Here is a 19,366-nt window from a genome sequence, read left to right as displayed (position 1 = left end):
CACAAAATACTAGGAAGAGCTGAACATCCACTTTATGGCTTCGGCGGAAAAAAATCCACTCAATTGGAAGAATAATTTTGCTAGTTTCTTTTGGAACAGTAAGCAACGCAAGAACAGAACAAATTAGACAAACTTGTGGAATTCCTTCAAAGCAATAAAGATATATTTGCTTGGTCATCCAATGACTTAGGAGGAGTCAGCAGAGACATAATTGAGCACAAATTAGACATCGATCCAAAAGTCAGACCAAAAAAGCAAAAGTTGAGAAAACTAGCCGAGGACAGAGTTCAGGCCGCCAAAGCTGAAGTTCAAAGATTGCTCAATGCAAAAGTTATAAGAGAAGTTCAATTCACAACCTAGCTTGCAAACATTGTCATGGTCAGGAAGAAGAACATAAAATGACGAATGTGCATCGATTTCATAGATCTCAATAAAGTGTGTCCAAAAGACAATTTCCCACTTCCAAGAATTGACACATTAGTTGATCAAGTAGCCGGAAGTGAAATGCTAAGTTTTTTGAATTGTTTTTCTGGTTATCATCAAATTTGGATGAGAAAAGAAGATGAAGAATTCACAAGTTTTATCACCCCATCCGAAACCTACTGTTTTGTAAGAATGGCAGAGAGGCTTCGCAATGCTGGCACAATATTTGTTAGAATGACTTCAACAGAGCTACATAAAAAATTGGCAAAAATCTACTCACTTATGTTGATGACATACTAGTCAAGAGCAAGAGAAGAGGAGATCACATCGAAGACCTCAAAGAAACATTTACAAATCTCAGGAAAGCAAATTTAAAGTTGAATCCTGAAAAATGCACCTTCGAAGTCCAAAAGGGCAAAATTATAGGTTGCATTGTATCAGCAAAATGAATCGATCCAAATCCAGACAAAGTCTAGGCAATCTTAAATATGAAAGTTCCTAAAAATATAAAGGACGTCTAAAAATTAATAGGAAGACTTGTTGCCTTAAACATGTTCATTTCAAAATCAGTAGAGCGAAGTTTGCCGATATTTCAAGCACTCAAAGGAACAAAAAGAGACTTCACATGGGGATCTTCGCAACAACATGCATTCGAAGAAATAAAAAGCTACTTGTCAAATCCAAACACACTAACCACACCAACCCTAGGGGCCGGATTGCTCCTATATGTCTCAGCAACAGAAAGTGCAGTATGTGCAGTTTTAGTTGAAGAACAGGAAAATGAACACACAAAAAGACAAGTCCCAGTATACTTTGTTTCAAAAGCTCTGTCTGGCTCAAAAATCTATTACTCAGAGATTGAAAAAATAGCATATGCAGTCTTGACAACATCAAGAAAATTGAAACACTATTTTCAGGCTCACAAAATTAGAGTACCAACAAATTATCCTCTAAAAGAAGTCTTGCAAAGCTACAGATCATCCAGAAGAATTGGAAAATGGGCAGCGGAGCTATGTCAACATTACATCGAATTTGAAAAAAGAACATCAATAAAATCTCAAGTCTTGGCAGACTTTGTGGCAGATTGGACTCCGTCTCAAAATCAAAGCAAAGACAAAAAGCAGCCAGACTGGATAATATATTGCGATGGAGCATGGGGCTTCACAGGGGCTGGTGTAGCAGCAATAATCACATCACCTTTAGGGGTCAAAATGAGATACGCTGCAAGGCTTGAATTTCTATGTACCAACAATATTGCTAAATACGAAACCATTTTACTTGGACTCTAAAAAGCAAGAGCAATGAGGATACAAAGTCTAATAATCAAAATAGATTCACAAGTTGTGGCTAGACACATCGAAAAAGATTATAAGGCAAGAGATCCAGAGCTAGTAAAATACTTGTAATTTTTAAGAGAACAAGAGAAATACTTTGAAGGCTTCACAGTAAAAAATGTCTCAAGAACAGATAACTCAGATGCTGACGAAATAGCAAAAGTTGCAGCTCAAAATACAAGTTTGCCTCAAAATGTTTTCTTCCAAGTACTAACTCATGCATCTATCAAGGCAAAGCAAGAAGTCCCAAGAGAAGTCCATATAATACAAAGTGAAGATTGGAGAGCACTAATCATGGCATTCCTTCGTGGACATTATGAACCAGAAGATGAAGTTAACGAAGTCAGAATGAAACATAGAACAAGAAATTACAAAATCATCAACAATCAATTGTACAAGCAAGGAATTTGTGAACCACTTCTCAAATGCATATCCGCAGAAGAAGGAAAAGAATTGCTACCAGAAATACATGAGGGGATTTGTGGCACACATCCAGGGGCAAGAACCATGGCAGGGAAAGCATTCCGATAAGGATTTTATTGGCCTTCAGCACAAAGTGATAACATAGAAATAGTTAAATCTTGTCACAATTATCAAATGTCTACCAGTAAAATAAGAGCTCCAACAACAAACTTACAAAGAATAGAACCAACTTGTCCACTTGCAAGATGGGGAATTGACATAATAGGCAAATCACCCCCAGCTCAAGGAAATTTCCAATATGCAGTTGTGGTAGTGGAATATTTCACAAAGTGGATTGAAGCCAAGCCAGTAACAAATATGTCTTCATTCACAATGAAATTTTTTTATGATAAAACATCATATGCCATTTTGGAGTTCTAGGACACATTACAGTAGACAATGGGACTCAATTTGACAGTCAAGATTTCAGAGATTATTGTGAAAACATGGGAATCCAACTATGCTTTGCCTCAGTCAGACACCCAAAGTCAAATGGGGCAGTTGAAAGAGCAAATGGAATCATATGCACTAGAATTTCAAAATGCCTAGTGGGGCTTCCTAAGGGAAAATGGGTTGACAAATTACCAAAAGTTGTTTGGGCACACAATACAACAGTATCAAGATCAACAAACTTTACACCATTCAAGTTGTTGTACGGAGAAGAAGCAATGACACCTGAAGAAATAAAATTTCAAGGCCCAAGAACAAACGTCCAAATAATTGAAGAAGAAGAAGAAGAGCAAGTAACAAGCAAGGATTTGCTCGAAGAAGAAAGAATGAAATCAATACAGAACCTCAAGAAGTACCATAAAGAAACAAAGAATTGGTACAACAAGAAAGTAAGCCTGAACAATTATCCCTAGGCGACTTCATTCTGAAAAGAAAGAGAAATGAAGACATAGTTGGAAAGTTTCAACAGAAATAAGAAGGGCCATATCTTATCACAAGAACAAACAAATTGGGAGCATTTCACTTGGCAAACATGAATGGAGAAGAAATTGACCACACCTGGAACATTGAGGCTCTACGGAGATACTACCCTTAGACTCTAATTTTTTTACAAGTTCTATGATAGAAGTAGACTAGTTTTTACATTTTAAAATTTCAATACAAATGTAAATGAGCTGCACTCTTTTTCACTCAGGGGAAGCCCTTCATAGGGTGAGTGGTTTTTTAACGAGGCAGTCTCTATTGTAAATTCTCATCAAATATAAATGAGAAACTATTCCCCTAAGTCTTAAAAGTATAGTAAAAAACTAAAAAGATGAATAGTATACTAAATATACTCAAATATTGGCCAAAATAAACTAAAATAGGTAGCATCATTTTTCGAACAAGCAAAAATTAATGCTAACCTATCTAAATAAATATTGTATCTACTTTTCAGTTTTTTCAAATTCACTAAGGTGAAATTTGACTTCTAAGCAAAGTCCTCACGTTTCCTTCACAAAAAAGTGAAGGGATGGCGTTTTTCAAATTCAATAAGGTCAAATTTGACTTCTAAGCGAAGTCTACGCGTTGCCTTCACAAAAAAGTGAAGGGACGACGTTTTTCAAATTCACTAAGGTGAAATTTGAATTCTAAGCGAAGTCCACACGTTGCCTTGGCAAAAAAGTGAAGGGACGACGTTTTTTTATATTCACTAAGGTGAAATTTGACTTCTAAGCGAAGTCTACGCGTTGCCTTCACAAAAAGTGAAGGGACGGCGTTTTCAAATTCACTAAGGTGAAATTTGACTTCTAAGCGAAGTCTGCGTATTGCCTTCGCAAAAAAGTGAAGGGACAGTGTTTTTCAAATTCACTAAGGTGAAATTTGACTTATAAGCAAAATCTATACGTTGCCTTCGCAAAAAAGTGAAGGGACGACATTTTTCAAATTCACTAAGGTGAAATTTAACTTCTAAGCGAAGTCTACGCATTGCCTTCGCAAAAAAGTGAAGGGACGGCGTTTTTCAAATTCACTAAGGTGAAATTTGACTTCTAAGTGAAGTCTACGCGTTGCTTTCGCAAAAAATTGAGGGGATGATGTTTTTTCAATTTCACTAAGGTGAAATTTGACTTCTAAGCGAAGTCTATGCATTGCCTTCATAAAAAAGTGAGGGGACGTTGTTTTTCAAATTCACTAAGGTGAAATTTGAATTCTAAGCGAAGTTTACGCATTGCCTTTGCAAAAAAGTGAAGGGGCGTTGTTTTTCAATTTCACTAAGGTGACATTTGACTTCTATGCAAAGTCTATGCGTTGCCTTCCCAAAAAAGTGAACAGACAATGCTTTTCAAATTCACTAAGGTGAAATTTGACTTCTACGCGTTGCCTTCAGAAAAAAGTAAGGGGACGGCATTTTTCAAATTCACTATGGTGAAATTTGACTTCTAAGCAAAGTCTATGCGTTGCCTTCGCAAAAAAGTGAGGGGGCGTCGTTTTTCAAATTCACTAAGGTGAAATTTGACTTATAAGCAAAATCTATACGTTGCCTTCGCAAAAAAAGTGAAGGGACGGCGTTTTTCAAATTCACTAAGGTGAAATTTGACTTCTAAGTGAAGTCTATGCGTTGCTTTCACAAAAAAGTGAGGGGACAATGTTTTTTAAAATTCACTAAGGTAAAATTTGACTTCTAAGCAAAGTCTACGCGTTGCCTTCGCAAAAAAAGTGAGGGGACGATGTTTTTCAAATTCACTAAGGTGAAATTTGACCTCTAAGCGAAGTCTACGCGTTGCCTTTGCAAAAAAGTAAAGGGACGGTGTTTTTCAATTTCACTAAGGTGAAATTTGACTTCTATGCAAAGTCTACGCGTTGCCTTCACAAAAAAGTGAAGGGACGGCGTTTTACAAATTCACTAAGGTGAAATTTGACTTCTAAGCGAAGTCTACGCGTTGCCTTCGGAAAAAAGTAAGGGGAATGCGTTTTTCAAATTCACTATGGTGAAATTTGACTTCTAAGTGAAGTCTACGCGTTGCCTTCGCAAAAAAGTGAGGGGACGACATTTTTCAAATTCACTAAGGTGAAATTTGACTTCTAAGCGAAGTCTATACTTTGGTCACAAAATTTCAAAGATCAATACAAGAGTATGCAACATTCAATTCCATCATAAAACTAAATAATTTATTACATATCAATAAGAGAAGTTTACAATAAAAGTTACAATCAGTCACTTTCTGAGGCTACAATAGTTGCAACTTCACTAATCAAGTCTTCAACAACCCTATCCAACATATGATCAACTTTACATCATAGAAAATCTTCAGAAACATAGCTCGGTGAAGCACTCGAACATGATGACCGAGAAAAATACAAAGTATCAAATTACTTTCCATCCCATCCAAATTCCATAAGAAAAGAAAAAGAGTTAAAACAAACTACCTGAGAAATTTTGCTAAAGTCAACAATTCATGGTAAACAAGATTTCTTGTTCTCAACAATAAGATTTTTAGATTCAAAATCTAGAAATAGCACATATCATCAGCAAAAAGAACCACGATGACCAAAAAACAAAGCATCATAACTTAACGCTTGCGTCAGCTTACGTTCAACAAATGTATCAAACGTAGGGTTCGCCTCATTAGTTGCATAATCCAACCACAACGAAGGATCAATGACAAAGTTGTCCTTACAAATTAACAATAGCAAAACACCAACTTCATCCTGCTAAGTTCAATATTTACAGATGTCAAACATCTTTCAAAAGCCTCACCCCTCATCTTAAAACTAAAAAACTAACTACAAGGACAACTAAAATGGGTGATCACCAACATCATCATCCTTGACATTTTGCTCTTCGCGTTTGTCTTGCTCTCTTTGCCCGATTTTTTTACAATTTGGCCCTTTTTTTGAAAGTTTCTCACAAATAGACCCCTAGCGGAAATAATTCAGGAAATGAACCCTTAGCTCGGCGCCATTGGTGCTGGCGCCAAGCTCGGCGCCACTGTCACTGGCGCCGAGCTCCTGGGCACGGGGCAATGGCCTGCCAGGGGGCTCGACGCTAGAGTGACTGGCGTCGAGCTCGACACCGTAGATCTTAGCGCTGAGCTCGGCGCCAGTCACTCTGGCACCAAGCCCCCTGCATTTAACCCTAGCCCAACCTTCTTCCCCGAGCGTTCTTCCTCTTCTTTCTCCTCCCTCTTGGGTTTTTCTCTCCCCACTTCTCCCTACCTCACAAATCGACATATTGGACCTTGAAAACCTTGATTTGATCCGTAGATCTTCGAGAGCAAGGTATACTCGCTCACCTCCTTATTTTTTTCACATCGATTCGGTATATATTAGTCGGATTTTTGAACCTAAGAATCGTCATCAGTTAGGGTTTCATTGTATCCCTCAATATATGTATTATACAACCGTAGGTTAATTCCAAGGCGTGGAAAAAGCTAGCAAACCAAGTCGCATGTAGTTATGTTATGGGTTCATTGTTGTGGATGAAATGAGAAACCCTAGGTTTAGGGTATAATGTTAACTGCTTTTGGTTCTTAGAACGAAATTGGTTGTATTGTAGTTATGGTTCTCATTGATATTTTTTGGTGATGTTTTGATTTATGTTTGTTAAATTACATCCGTTTTGTTAGTGCAAGAAATGTTTCGGGAGGAGTTTTGGCAAAAATGGGGTCGTCCTCGAGAATTATACCCCGACGCGTCTAGCAAAGATGCCCCCGTCCCTCCTGACCTTCCTGTCCCTAACTATGACTGTGGTTTCTCGGCCCATGTTTTTCAATCGAAACATCCAGACACAGCCGCACGTTGCTTCTACACATGTAGTCGGTTTAATGTAAGAAATTGTTTGTACTATCCTTTTTCTTTATTTGTTTAAGTATGGTACTAATATTTTGTTGGAATCTCATTGTGTAGGATCATGAGAGGTGCCTTTTCTTTCAGTGGAATGATGGTGCAGATAAGTTTGATCCTAGGTACCTCTTTTTCGACGATTGGTTTAGAGGGAGACATCTACGTGAGCACTTCAAGCGGTGGGTTCCACCCCCCTAACCCTCTGGCAATGACAGCTAAGGAGAAGCACCTAGCTGCAGTTAGACGACTCAAGGAACCTCCTCTGTGCGATTGCGGAGATCGAGCTGTGATAAACCCTGAGAATACGTTGGAGTTTGTGTGTCCAAACAAGCATGAAGTAAGTGCAAAGTGTATGTGTTAAAATCTTGAGCTATATGTGTTCATGTACTAATGTCTCATTATTTAGGTGTATTCAATGGCAAAGTGTCGTTTCAAGGAGTGGTTGTATGGTCCTAAGAACCAATGGACGGAAGAACCACGGAGGGTTAAGGAAAAGAAGAAAGAACGGGTAATCTACAAAGTACCTCATGTCATGTGCGAATGTGGTGTAAAATCCAACTATGGCCTAGTCCCTTCGGAGCTTGGAATATGCCATTATTGCGGCCATATGATTGAGTATGATGAGGTTCGTTATTTTTCTGGTAAACATGAAATCGTATTTTGTTTGTTTTGCTAAGACATATATGATATAATATTTCTTTTGAACAGAGCACTAGGAAATGCAGTTGGGAATGTTATGATGGTCAAGCTAAGTTCTTGGATGAACTAAAGAAGAGGCAACTAATTACACGGAAGAGGGGATATAGACCTGACTACGTCAACCTATTCGTTAAACATCAGAAAGAAAAGATGCGTGAGTTTGCTAGACAACGCGGTGTTTGTAATCCGATCGATGTTGGGCTTAACAAATGGGGATTGGAGTGGCGGATGACGTTAGAGGAGGAGAGGGCAAGGAATGAGGCAAGGGAGGAGACAAGAGTACAGATGCAGGTCTTGAACGAGCATGTTGCTACATTATGTGCCAGTGAGTGCTTGAAAACCTTTTTTTCGTTGCCTGGTTTTAAATGTAATATAATCGCATTGCTAACTGATTGCATTTTATACATGAAGGGATTGGTTGCAGTGGGGAACATGCTGCAGAGGTGGCTCGTGCAAGGTATGAGGAGAAGAAGTTAGATGGCCATAGATCATGACCTGGTCATGGTTACCGTTCAATCACCGATTGTGTTGTGTGATGATGGAGACAAGGATGAGGATGACACTGGCAGATTGAGTGAGCTCATTGCTCTAGCAGAGGCGGGCATATAGGCATAGGAGGCTGAGGACGACACTAGTAGACTGAGTGAGCTCATCGCTCTAGCAGAGGCGGGCATTCAGGCGCAGGAGGCTGACGACGACACTGGCAGACTGAGCAAGCTCATCGCTCTAGCAGAGGCGGGCTTACAGGCAGAGGAGGATGACGATGCGTTCTTCACTCAGGCCACAGCGGCCGCAGATGAAGCGGAGGCCGCTTACTACAAGCGACAGGTAGGTCAGAGCAACGCAGTTGAGCTTAGTCATAGCAACAGGGTTGTAGTAGAGGACTGGTACTCGAATGATGAGTTGCTTACTCAGTACGTTTCAGACTGAGAATTTGGAAGTGCATTTGCCCCTATGTCTACTGTCGGCACGTAGTTGTAGTATTAATATGTTGTGTAATGTGGCATAGTATCGAACTTTTCATTATGTGGTTATTTTCATTATCTATGGTCTTAATATTCCACTTAATGATACGGACGTATTTAAATTTGAACACGTGCTGCAAAAAAACTTAACGACGTACGACATTATATAAATCAACACACGAAACACATTAAATGGCATGTGACTACATGTACCGAACCTAGGTACAGAGTTTTCTTTGTCTAAACCTAACATGCCTTAGGTAATTAAACCATGCCTTAGGTAATTAAACCTAACATGCCTTAGGTAATTAAACCTAGGTACATGTGAAAAAGATAAAGTCATCCTAGTAGTGTGGCCACATAGCAAATTATGTTGCACCTTCTCCATAGTAGCCTCCCATTGTTGTTGGTGGTGGTGGCGGGGGTGACGGGGGAGGCCCCTTCTTCTTGTGGTTAGGGCAGGTGCAATATGGATCATTGCAGAGTGCCTCCTGTGAATCAGCACCATTGTTGTTGTCGTCCTGTTCGTCGTCCTTGTAACCGCTGCTAACTTCCCTTTCTAGATCGAAGATACGGTCCTATAGGTAGTAGATGTACTCCACATGTGGATAAATAGGTCGAGGATCGACCCACCTACTGAACCCACAATTTTCTTTGGCCAAGGAAGACTACAATAAGTATGTCGTGTAAGTGATATACAAGACAAACATATTGAAGAAACAAATAGTAATAGCAATTACCCATGCTCGCGGGCATTTGAAGAAACGATGGCCTCCATCTATTCCCTCGGTGAACATCTGCACTAGGCAGTCCTCACCATGCATGCATTTTGGCCACTCTTCTTTCCTTTCATCGTATCCTCTTAGTGGTGTCTCTTTGGTGAAATCACTTTTGCTCTCAACTGGGAATCTCTCATAAAGAGCTTCCTCAAAGAAATTGGAACCAAGAGGACCCTCCCACCCCAAGGTAGTTTCCTTCCCCTTTCCTCTTCCTCTGATGACCCTTCAGACATTGGTACTGCAACAAAAGCAAATGCTAAGGAGTGTTCTTCTTCCTTGTTGTTTGTGTGAATGAGAGGGAGTGAGTGGTTATTTATAGGTTGAGAGGAGGAATGGAGGCCTCTCAATGTGCCATGTCAGCGATCCATGTGCCTCTTCACCTCAGCCCTTGGATCAAATAGTCATAAGATGGATGGTGGAGATAGAGTGGAGTTGTGCTTCCTTGCATGCCAGTACTATATCAGTGATGTGATAATTCGATGTTGTTCGTGTATCTGAAAAGTCTATGTTTATTGTCTAAAAAGCATAGATTTGTTCACTGTTACTTGGTAATCCTAGATTCATCTACAAAGCATATGTACAATATTTCCTGGATTATACACATTGTAATAAATTTATAGTTAATCTGTGTACTACATTTGTGCCTTTGTACAAGTGTAGTATGATTAAAGGTTCACGCAAAAAATTCACAAGATACAGTCTTGGTGCATCCATAGTTACAAACAGAGACATCAATATATATTCCAAACATTTAATCATCCAACGAGCATAATGCAACCACAACGAATATCACAACCAACATAATATGTCATGCAAAGTCCAAATAGTGCACAATGTCCATACAGTCCTGAATAGTTACAGAAAAGTAAATACAAAATTCACAATAGTTCATAGTAACACCTACCACATCCCTCACTGCCTCCTACTCTTGCCCTTACTCTTGTGACCCAGAGCGCTGGTGCCTAGAGTGTAAGGGTCACACGGACAGCGTCGCCTAGTGCCTAGAGGCGGTGTAGGATGAGTTGATGGAGCGTCATGGAGCTGAGAGGGGCCAAGCTCATCATGCCTCTTGTCCATGTCATCGTCGTCGTCGTCCTCCTTGTCCTCGTCCCCATCCCCTGTAGCTGCTTGACTAGAGGAACCCAATCCTCCTCTTCCTGTGGAAGGAACGTACACATCTTGCGTTGTGTCTGTCCTGCAACCACAACGACCAGCCACACGACATAGATGACGTGACAGCCTCTGTTGTACAAAACTATGTTAACTGAAAGAATATAATGTATTAATGATATGTTTGAAAGAATATTTTAAATCTTACGTCTAGGAAGCTAAGTATGTAGTCATCACTGACTCTCGACCGAACGCGCTTGATCTCTTCAACTGAGCATTTCAGTGTATTGCCCTGCAACAAAGTTCTCAATAATAAGACTTCTGAACAGATAGCATTTAGTTTTGTTTTCTTTTGTACAAGAATGTAACTTATTATAAGGGTTATATGGCTCGAAGGTTGCAATAACTACAATAGATAACTCCTAATGTCGGTCCAAGAACGCCGAATGTATTGTTATGTAACTCAACGTAACAAAATAAGGCGATTGGCTTACCACTCCGTCTAAGATCGGTCCTGCCTCCACCTGCCTTCCTGCACGAGTTGACTGGTCGTACGCCGTGTCTTCATCGTTGAAGGACTCGATGTCAGTGTAGTCAGTTTCGGTCAACTGTAGCCTCAGCCTGCACTATGTCGCACGCTGGTACCAAGCTTGGTACCGCCTAAACTCATGGTTCGTGTGCGGCTCATTGTTGTTGTCCACGTTGTCATGCATCTCCTCCCATTCTTCAATGTAGGACTAGTGGTGCCTCTCCTAGTCAAAAATCTTCTTGTTCCTCTGACGATCCAACCTGCACGTATATCATCGTTACATTAATCCACGTACGTGGCACCATATTATAAGAAATGGACCATCATCATGAGACATTTGAAATATCAAAACACTTACTTGTGTAAGTCAACGCTAGTCGAGAATAGAGGCATAGGCCAAAGTTGTCTTACTCCAAATTGGCGTGCAACCCTATCTGGCAGGTGGTACTCGACAGCATAGAAGCAGATTAGAGGGCACCTCATCCTATAGAAGTTGTCGTCAGCCCCACGGATGTTGCTCAGCTAAAAAGGAAGTGCGTCCTCTCCACCATACGGCTCCCACTCCACCTGCAACATGTCCAAATAAGATGTTAGATGGTATACTAATCCTTTTCAATGCAGCATGGAAAATAAAATTTACTTACACTAGACGCCGTCAGCGTATCTAGCTCGTTCGTGTACTCAATGTATGCCCGGTCTATCCTCATGTGCAGAACCCTGACCTAGTCCTAAAGGTACGCCCACATCGGTTGGCGACTTGGAGGCTGACCTTGGAACCACTCACGACGAGCCAGAACCTTTGGACGACCAACTGGAAAACGAGCCCACATCCACAGCTGTAACAGGTACACGCATCCACCAAGTGACGGGTTGGACATAGACCGACGACACCCCTCGCACAGCTGCCGGTATAGAAAACACAAGACTACAGAGCCCCAGTTGTACTGACCCGCCTGGTCCCAGTCACTGAGGCAGTGGATGCACATCCAGGACGCATTGTCACCCATGGCATCGGGAAAGAGAACGCAAGCAAAAAGGTGTAGGATCCATGCCCGGCAGTAGTACCCAACCGTCTCCTCATCTACCTCCTCGAGGCACTATGCGAACTCTGCACGTAGCCATGAGATGGGAACTCCAGAAGTGCGAGCCCCTTGCTCACCAAGCTCACGCCCAAGGACAGCCTCCACTCGTGCTCTCTAGTCCTCTGACCTACACTGCCCGGTGACTGGGTTCCCATGAATCCTTAGGCCTAGCATCTTCTGACAGTCCTAAAGCGAGACTGTCATCTCCCCGAAAGGTAGGTGGAAGCTGTGAGTCTCCGGCCGCCACCTATATTTAAGACAAAGCAAGATTACTTGTCAAAAAGTCAATCGCATGAACAAATGGCCATGAATGGAAGCAATGATTCACTTTAATACCTGTCTACCAATGTAGTTATCACCGCTGAGTTGAACTTGGGCAACCCACGACGAACCTAAAAGGAGATGACATCCAGGCCAGCTCTTTGCAGGAAAGGAGTGTACCTGTCGTCGTACCGAATGTCCAAGAACCCACTGTGGGTCCTAGAACGAAGGTGCGGAAGGTCCTGCATCGAATAAAACATAGTCACATATTACTTCATGAACACATGTACGAATAAAACTTATAGATTATTACCTACCCCAGCGCAATAAGACGTGCTCGGTGGGTCTCCTCGTACATCGGGTCGAGCAGGTGGAATTGCTCCATCCTACAAAAAAAATGAATGAATTAGAATTCCAATGTACAATGAAACATGAACTTATAAATGCATAAGTAATTGACACAAATACAAGCATAAATTGAGACATGCATAATTAAATATATGAATAAGACAAATATAAAATAATACTATAAACCAATAGTCCTACCTCACTAATCTACCAATGGCAACTTCGTGAGTTGTGGCCAAGTCTACCGCACTTACCGCACTCATACTACTCGGGATCAGTAACAAATGGAGTTCCTCTCCCACGCCTAGTTCTTCCGGGTATCTGATCTATAACCATCCTGTGCCTCGTCCTCTGCCTTGATCCATGCTTGTTCCAACGGTAAGCTGGATCCGCAATGTACTTCAGCCCATCATATGGAGGCCACTCACCAGGGTCCTAGAAAGGCACGAAGCGGGGGCTCCATGTGTTCACAAGCGTGTTGACACTAAACTCGTGAGGTATCCTCCTCTCAATATTATAGTTGCAATGCCTAGCTGCTACCACCAAATGAGAACATACAAAGTGGTATTGCCTTGGTTTACCACAAGTGCACTTGAAATCTTGGAGGACAACCACATGTATCCTTGACTCTCGGACCTCACCATCGGATGTTGTACCGCCCCTATGCTTGACCTGATAAGTCCCTATGGCATGGTCAAAGCATGCAACCTCATGTGTGCCAGCCCTTTCTCTTGCCTTCTCTAGGTGTGCCTTTGGTTTCGGAGCCCATATCTCTCCATCACTCCTCAACTGCAATGCATGGGCGTGTCTATCATTGAACCAGGCAACAAGCTTATAGAAGGTGAATTGAACAATTGCATTCACGGGCATACCACGTATCCCCAATAGCAACTTATTGAGTGACTCTGCCATGTTGCTGCACTGAAACTCGTACCTCCAGCCACCGGCGTCGTGAGCTCTCGTCCATTTCTCCAAATCCCTCATCAAACCTGTGAGCCATTGTCTACCTTCTACATTTGATGTGGTTCTGACCTGCTCCAACTTTTCCCTAAAGTACTTGTCCTCAAGCTATCGAGCAGCCTCCTGGAACAGATCAAAGTTACACTTGACACTGTCCTTCCAAAGTAGATTCTCGGCAAGGTGTTGAGTACACCAACGATGGTGCAAAGGTGCATACCCCTCTAACTGCTCTCGCATGGCATTAAGTATGCCCTGATGCCTATCAGATATGACACCAACCTTCCTGCCAGGCCCAACCACGTGTATCCAGACTAGCCTCAAGAACCATCCCCAATTGTCATTGTTCTCCTTCTCAACCAAAGCAAATGCCAAAGGAACCAACTTGGTGTTCGCGTCATAGGATATGGCTATAAGAAGTGTGCCCTGGTATTTGCCAATCAAGAACGTACCATCAATGGAGAAGACGGGACGACAGCGCCTAAAGGCCTCGACACACTAAGGGAAGCACCAGAAGGCACGAAAAAATATCTGCCTCCCATCCTTCCATGCATTAGGTTTTGGGATATACTCATAATGCATGCCTAGATTCACCACTTTGATTACATTGAAAAGAACTGGCAGCTGCTCATACCCATCCTCCCAGTCCCCATATATCATCTTCCATGCTCGCTGCTTAGCCCTCCATGCTTTACCATAAGTTATCACATATCCTCCATACAACGTCTCAATAGTCCTGATAATTGTTCTCACCTTCATGTTGGGTTCTCCCTGCAAAATTCCCATCAACCGCTTGGCAATGAGGGTAGATGGTCAGCACAATTGTGTGGCCCGACAACTTTTGTGATCTTCCATTTTCCGGTCACTTGTTGCTTCCTTGCACAAACCCTCCATGGGCAGCATTCCTTGTCACACACAACTGTGTAACGACGCTCCACATATGAATGCAATACCCTGTAAGGCCTCTTTCGTATCACTGCAAAAGCCTGCAACCACCTCTTCAAAGCAGGGAGGTCATTGAACACCCTCCCCTCCTCAATTACCATGTTAGGACCGGCCTCAGGAGCTTCTAGGAGCTCATCATCACGTCCTTCTACAAACACTTGATCGGAATGAGCAAGATCACTGAACTCATGAACTCTAGGATCATGGCGGTCGGGAAAGATACGCCTCATCATCTCAACATCACACTCCGTCAGCTCTCCAACAAGACGATCATTATCAGAATCAAGAGCCCTAGCCATCTCATATGGCTTCAAATCATGCATAATTTCAACACTATTGGAGCCATGGAATCCATCTCCAAAGTGCACTTGCGCAGCAACATGGGGCACATCCATATTCTCAGGAATGTCTCCTACAACATCATTACAGAAATGAGGAAAGAATGAAAGAAATAGATGTAAGGAACGGGGTAAGCTCCCAAAAACCATGCAGTTAAGACACTTACTCAGATGATTCTATGTCAAAGGGATCTTATAAGGAGGATCTGCCATGAAAACATGAGTATGACAACCATCTCCAAATACCGCATTGGGGGCAGATTGAGCATCAGGAACCATAGGCGCAATCTGCACATGTAGGTAGGGTTCTGGAATGGGAGAGTCGATGTGTGCCTGATGATCCATTGCTGGGGTAAACCCATGAGGGATTGGATCAACTAACACCCGATGCACAACCACGTCCAAACATTGCAGCTGGCTCTTCATAGCCGATCTCACATAGTTCTCCCACTGATCCGAACAACCAATTGAGATCATTTGCCTGAAGATGTTCGAAGGACAACCTAGGTGCAGTACACCATCAACTGCAATGTCATCATCTCCAAAACAATGCAGCTCCTCCCGAGCCCTTGCAACCATCTCACTAAATGAAGGCCTATCATTGAATAGCACATGCACGCTTTGCATGTCAAGAAACTCAACATATCCATAGCGATCGCTTTCAACCGTGCCTCCATGATATATGGTCACTAGGTTGTCCATCTATTTCAAAAACATAACGAAACACATGTCCTTTAGTCCAAATTAGACGATAGATAGTACCTAACAAGTACTTTCTAACTACAAACTAATTAATCAAGATAATAACTACGTATATATTTATAGTGTACTACAACTAACTAAGTCATAACAAGTCCAAATAGCTAGATCATATGTAGTTAACTACAAATATAACTACATATCTAAGTAGCTATCTAACTATATCTATTTACCAATGTATCTATGTTTCTATCTATCTACATATATATCTCACTAAATCAACTAACTGAGTCATCACAGTAACCAGTAAATAACAAACACCAACTAAATAGGTACATTGCATATTCATAATTTTTACCTTTCCGGGTCGGCGGACGCTGGGCATAGGTCAAGGCGAAGATCCGGACCCGCGGTGGCGCGACCGACGACAGAGGTGGCGCGCGGCGGGCGCGGGGTGCTTGGCGCTCCGCACAGTGAGTCCGACTCGATGGGCGTGGGAGGCACGCTGGTGGTGGACGGCGGCAAGGCGGGGCGAGGCCGGTGGTGGAGGGGGGCAAGGCAGGGCGAGGCTGAGGCCGCCGGTGGAGACCAAGGCGAGGCTAAGGCGAGGACGGTGGTGGAGGGTGTGGCGGCGTGGCGCTGCCGCCAACCATGAGCAACGGTGCGAGGGCACGGCGGCGCGGTGCGGGCTCGGGCGAGGGAGCGGCGGCGGCGGCGCGGCGAGGGTGCGGGCTCGGCCGCCGGAGCAGCAGTGACGGTGCGGCATGGCGAGGGCACAGGCTCGGCCACCGGAGCAGCAGTGGCGGCGCTGTGTGGCGAGGGCACGGGCTCAGCCGCCGGAGCAGCAGCGGCGGTGCTGTGTGGCGAGGGTGCGGGCTCGGCCGCCGGAGCAGCAGTGGTGGCGCGGCGCGGGCACGGTGGCAGGCGCGGGCGTGGTGGCGGGCGTGGGCGCGGTGGTGCGGCGCCGTGGGGGCGCGGGCGTGGCAGTGGAGCAGGCAAGGGCGGCGGCGACGGCGCGGGCAGGGGCGGCTTGGGCGAGAAAGGAAGAGGAAGAGGCGCGGGCCGAATAGATATTTCTGAGCTCGGCGCCATAGTGACTGGCGCCGAGCTCCCTAGCAGGCCACCCCACCATGCCCGCCAGCTCGGCGCCAGAGATGCTAGCGCCTAGCTCTGCGCCAGTCACTCTGGCGCCGAGCTAAGGGTCCATTTCCTGAATTCTTTCCGCCCGGGGTCCAATTGTGAGAAACTTTCAAAAAAGGGCCAAATTGTAAAAAATTCAGTCTCTTTGCACCTTCTCATTAGTGGCAATTTCTTTCTCAAGCTGTTGCAAAAAGAGAACAAAATATTAGTATAACAAAACCAAAAAACCAAATATACACAAAAAACAAAAATAGGGAGAGTAAAACTCTTAATCCAACCTTCCCCATCTTCTTCTTTGCCTTTAGAAAAGCATTCTCCCTGCCACCCACTTTCCAATATTGATTAAAATATTTCTTGCAAAGTTATTGAGTTCGAGAAGTAACCTGACTCAATTGCTCCACAGAAGGAAACTTATAATCCTTGTCCAACATTTGTTCATACAAGGGATCTTTTGCCTCTTTCATTAAGTGGAAAATTGTGCGAGTTGCATAAACACAACTCAAATCAGCACTAGTCTGAATAACAGTTGGCAAATCCTCATACTGACGGCACAACCAAGAAAAAAATGGATCAAACTCTCCAAGCTCCAAACAAGGATCTTCTGGCTTTGCTCCAAACTTGTCATAACAATTTTTGCAAAGTTCCCACAGGCGATTGCACTTATCATGAAAATTTTGATTGTTCTCAGCAGACTTCTTCTCAAGATAATTTTTCTCCTTTATAATCTTATCAAGATCTTTTTTCAAATTCTCAAAATCTTCAGTCTTTGCCTCAAGCTTGGCTCCAACAGAGATACATTTTGACTCCATATCATGGAGAGCTTCAACCGTCTCTATTCTCTTTTTCTTTAGCAGTAAGTTGAGACTTCAAAGATTTGATCTCCTCAAGCAAACTTTTCTCGTGAAGCGCAACATTCTTCGCATCTTCTTCAAGAGATTTATGCAAACTCCTTTACAAAAGAGCATTCTACAAAAGTATAACATCAATATACACACACACACATGAAGTCAAAGCATACAAAGAAACATTTGTAAATCAACATAAAAAGTTTAAGCCAAAGTTACATACGAAGTTAGACAAAAATGTACAAACCCTATAAATCATGGTAACACAAGCGTCTGCCAACTCAAGGGAAGATTTACCAACAAGTTCACCCTCCGCGTTAGGAACTACGAAGGCATCATCAATGCACCTTGACAACTTTAATTCTGGCTTCTTTGGCATAATACGAAGTTTGTCCAAGCCAATCCCAATAAATTTGAAAGTGTCTAAATTCACACCTTGAGCTTGGCAATACTCCAAACAACGTTTGTATGCCTCTAGGTCTACTCCATTAGGAAAAGTTTCTAAAGCTTTAGCTGGAGTAGCAGGCTCCTAAGCCATCTCTTTCATTTTCCCAACATCCACAGTCACCTCTCTTTGAGATGAAGGGTCCGGAAAAAATTGCTCTGCACAGAAAAGACAAGTCAAAAGTTAGTAAGTCAATAATCAAAGTCAAAAGTAAAAAAACAGGCACAAAGAAAACAAAACAAACTTACCCGTAGAAACACCCTTCTCAAGTTGATATGCAACTTTTTCACCAGTATTTACATCAATTGTGGACTCGGTAAGATGAGAAGTACATGCATTTTCGGCCTCTTCGTCAAAGATATCATCATCAGAATCATCAAAATCAAGGGTAATGGTAGTATTACCCTTACCCTTGTGAGCTTTAACTCTTGGAGCATCGGTCTCCATAGGCCCACCTCCTAAATCAGTATCTTGCAAAACAATTTGGGGAGGTGAGGCAACATGAAGAGTAGAACCAACATCCCCAGCAGTTCCTGGTGGAATTTTAGCAATAAATCTTTGAGAAGACGGCTGTGCAGTTTCCTACAAAGCCTTAACCAAAATCTCACCTTCTTCAATCTGCACTTCAGCAGTAGCAGTAGCAACAGTAGCAGCAGCATCAACAATAGGAGGTGAAGAAGGCAAAGTGTCTTCGCCAACATTTTTTTGAGGCAAAGACAAATTACCTCCACCAACATTTTCATCAGAAGCCAAATTCTAGAAATAGTCACCAAGCGGAGTCAACATCGGCGGAGTCAAACCACTAGAATAAAAAACTAAACTAATCATTCTCACCTCATCTTCGTGAGCTTGGTGACTAAGAACTTCTTGACTGTCAGCATCAACACCCAAATCAACTTTATCTTCTGCAACTTTTTCTGAATCAAAAGAAGCTGAAACCTTCTTCTTTTTGCTTGTTTTCTTAGTAAGTTGATCACCAGCTCTTTTCTTCTTAGTAACATTCTCTATACTTGGCTTCGTTGTACGAGAATACGCTGGTGGAGGCCTTTCATTATATGTGATTTGAGCAATTTCAAAAACCCTATTCAAATGTTTATAATCCTTCCCTAGAATTTTGTCCATCAAATCTTTCTCCTTCTTCAAAAATTTGCCAAGAATTTCAACTGCCTTGACTTCAACAACAAAATCTTCATCTTTCGAATACTTCTTCGGATGAAAAGCCTCTTTGTCAG

General features: G+C 42.6%; 1 protein-coding gene across 1 annotated transcript; it reads right to left on the bottom strand.

Moving 5' to 3' along the window:
• Positions 1-12,730: 12,730 nt before the first annotated feature.
• On the bottom strand, positions 12,731-16,796 carry LOC136524228 (vegetative cell wall protein gp1-like). Its single transcript, XM_066517676.1, has 2 exons — positions 16,063-16,796; positions 12,731-12,803 (listed from the first exon to the last, which is right to left on the bottom strand). Exons 1-2 carry the CDS (start codon positions 16,794-16,796, stop codon positions 12,731-12,733), a joined length of 807 nt encoding a protein of 268 aa, XP_066373773.1.
• Between the last annotated feature and the right edge of the window lie 2,570 nt (positions 16,797-19,366).

The sequence above is a fragment of the Miscanthus floridulus genome, chromosome 18 (genome assembly GCF_019320115.1).
Source record: "Miscanthus floridulus cultivar M001 chromosome 18, ASM1932011v1, whole genome shotgun sequence".
NCBI lineage: Eukaryota > Viridiplantae > Streptophyta > Magnoliopsida > Poales > Poaceae > Miscanthus > Miscanthus floridulus.
The sequence above is the reverse complement of the archived record's forward strand: the minus strand, read 5'-3'. Positions and strand labels throughout refer to the sequence as shown.

Bases quoted from the DNA above. Each gene is read 5' to 3' on its own strand.
- LOC136524228 (XM_066517676.1), bottom strand. From the start codon at position 16,796: ATGGCGCCGAGCTCAGAAATATCTATTCGGCCCGCGCCTCTTCCTCTT. The intron at 12,804-16,062 runs GTAAAAATTATG...TTTTTTTTGTAG, and splicing joins GCGTCCGCCGACCCGGAAAG to GATGGAGCAATTCCACCTGC.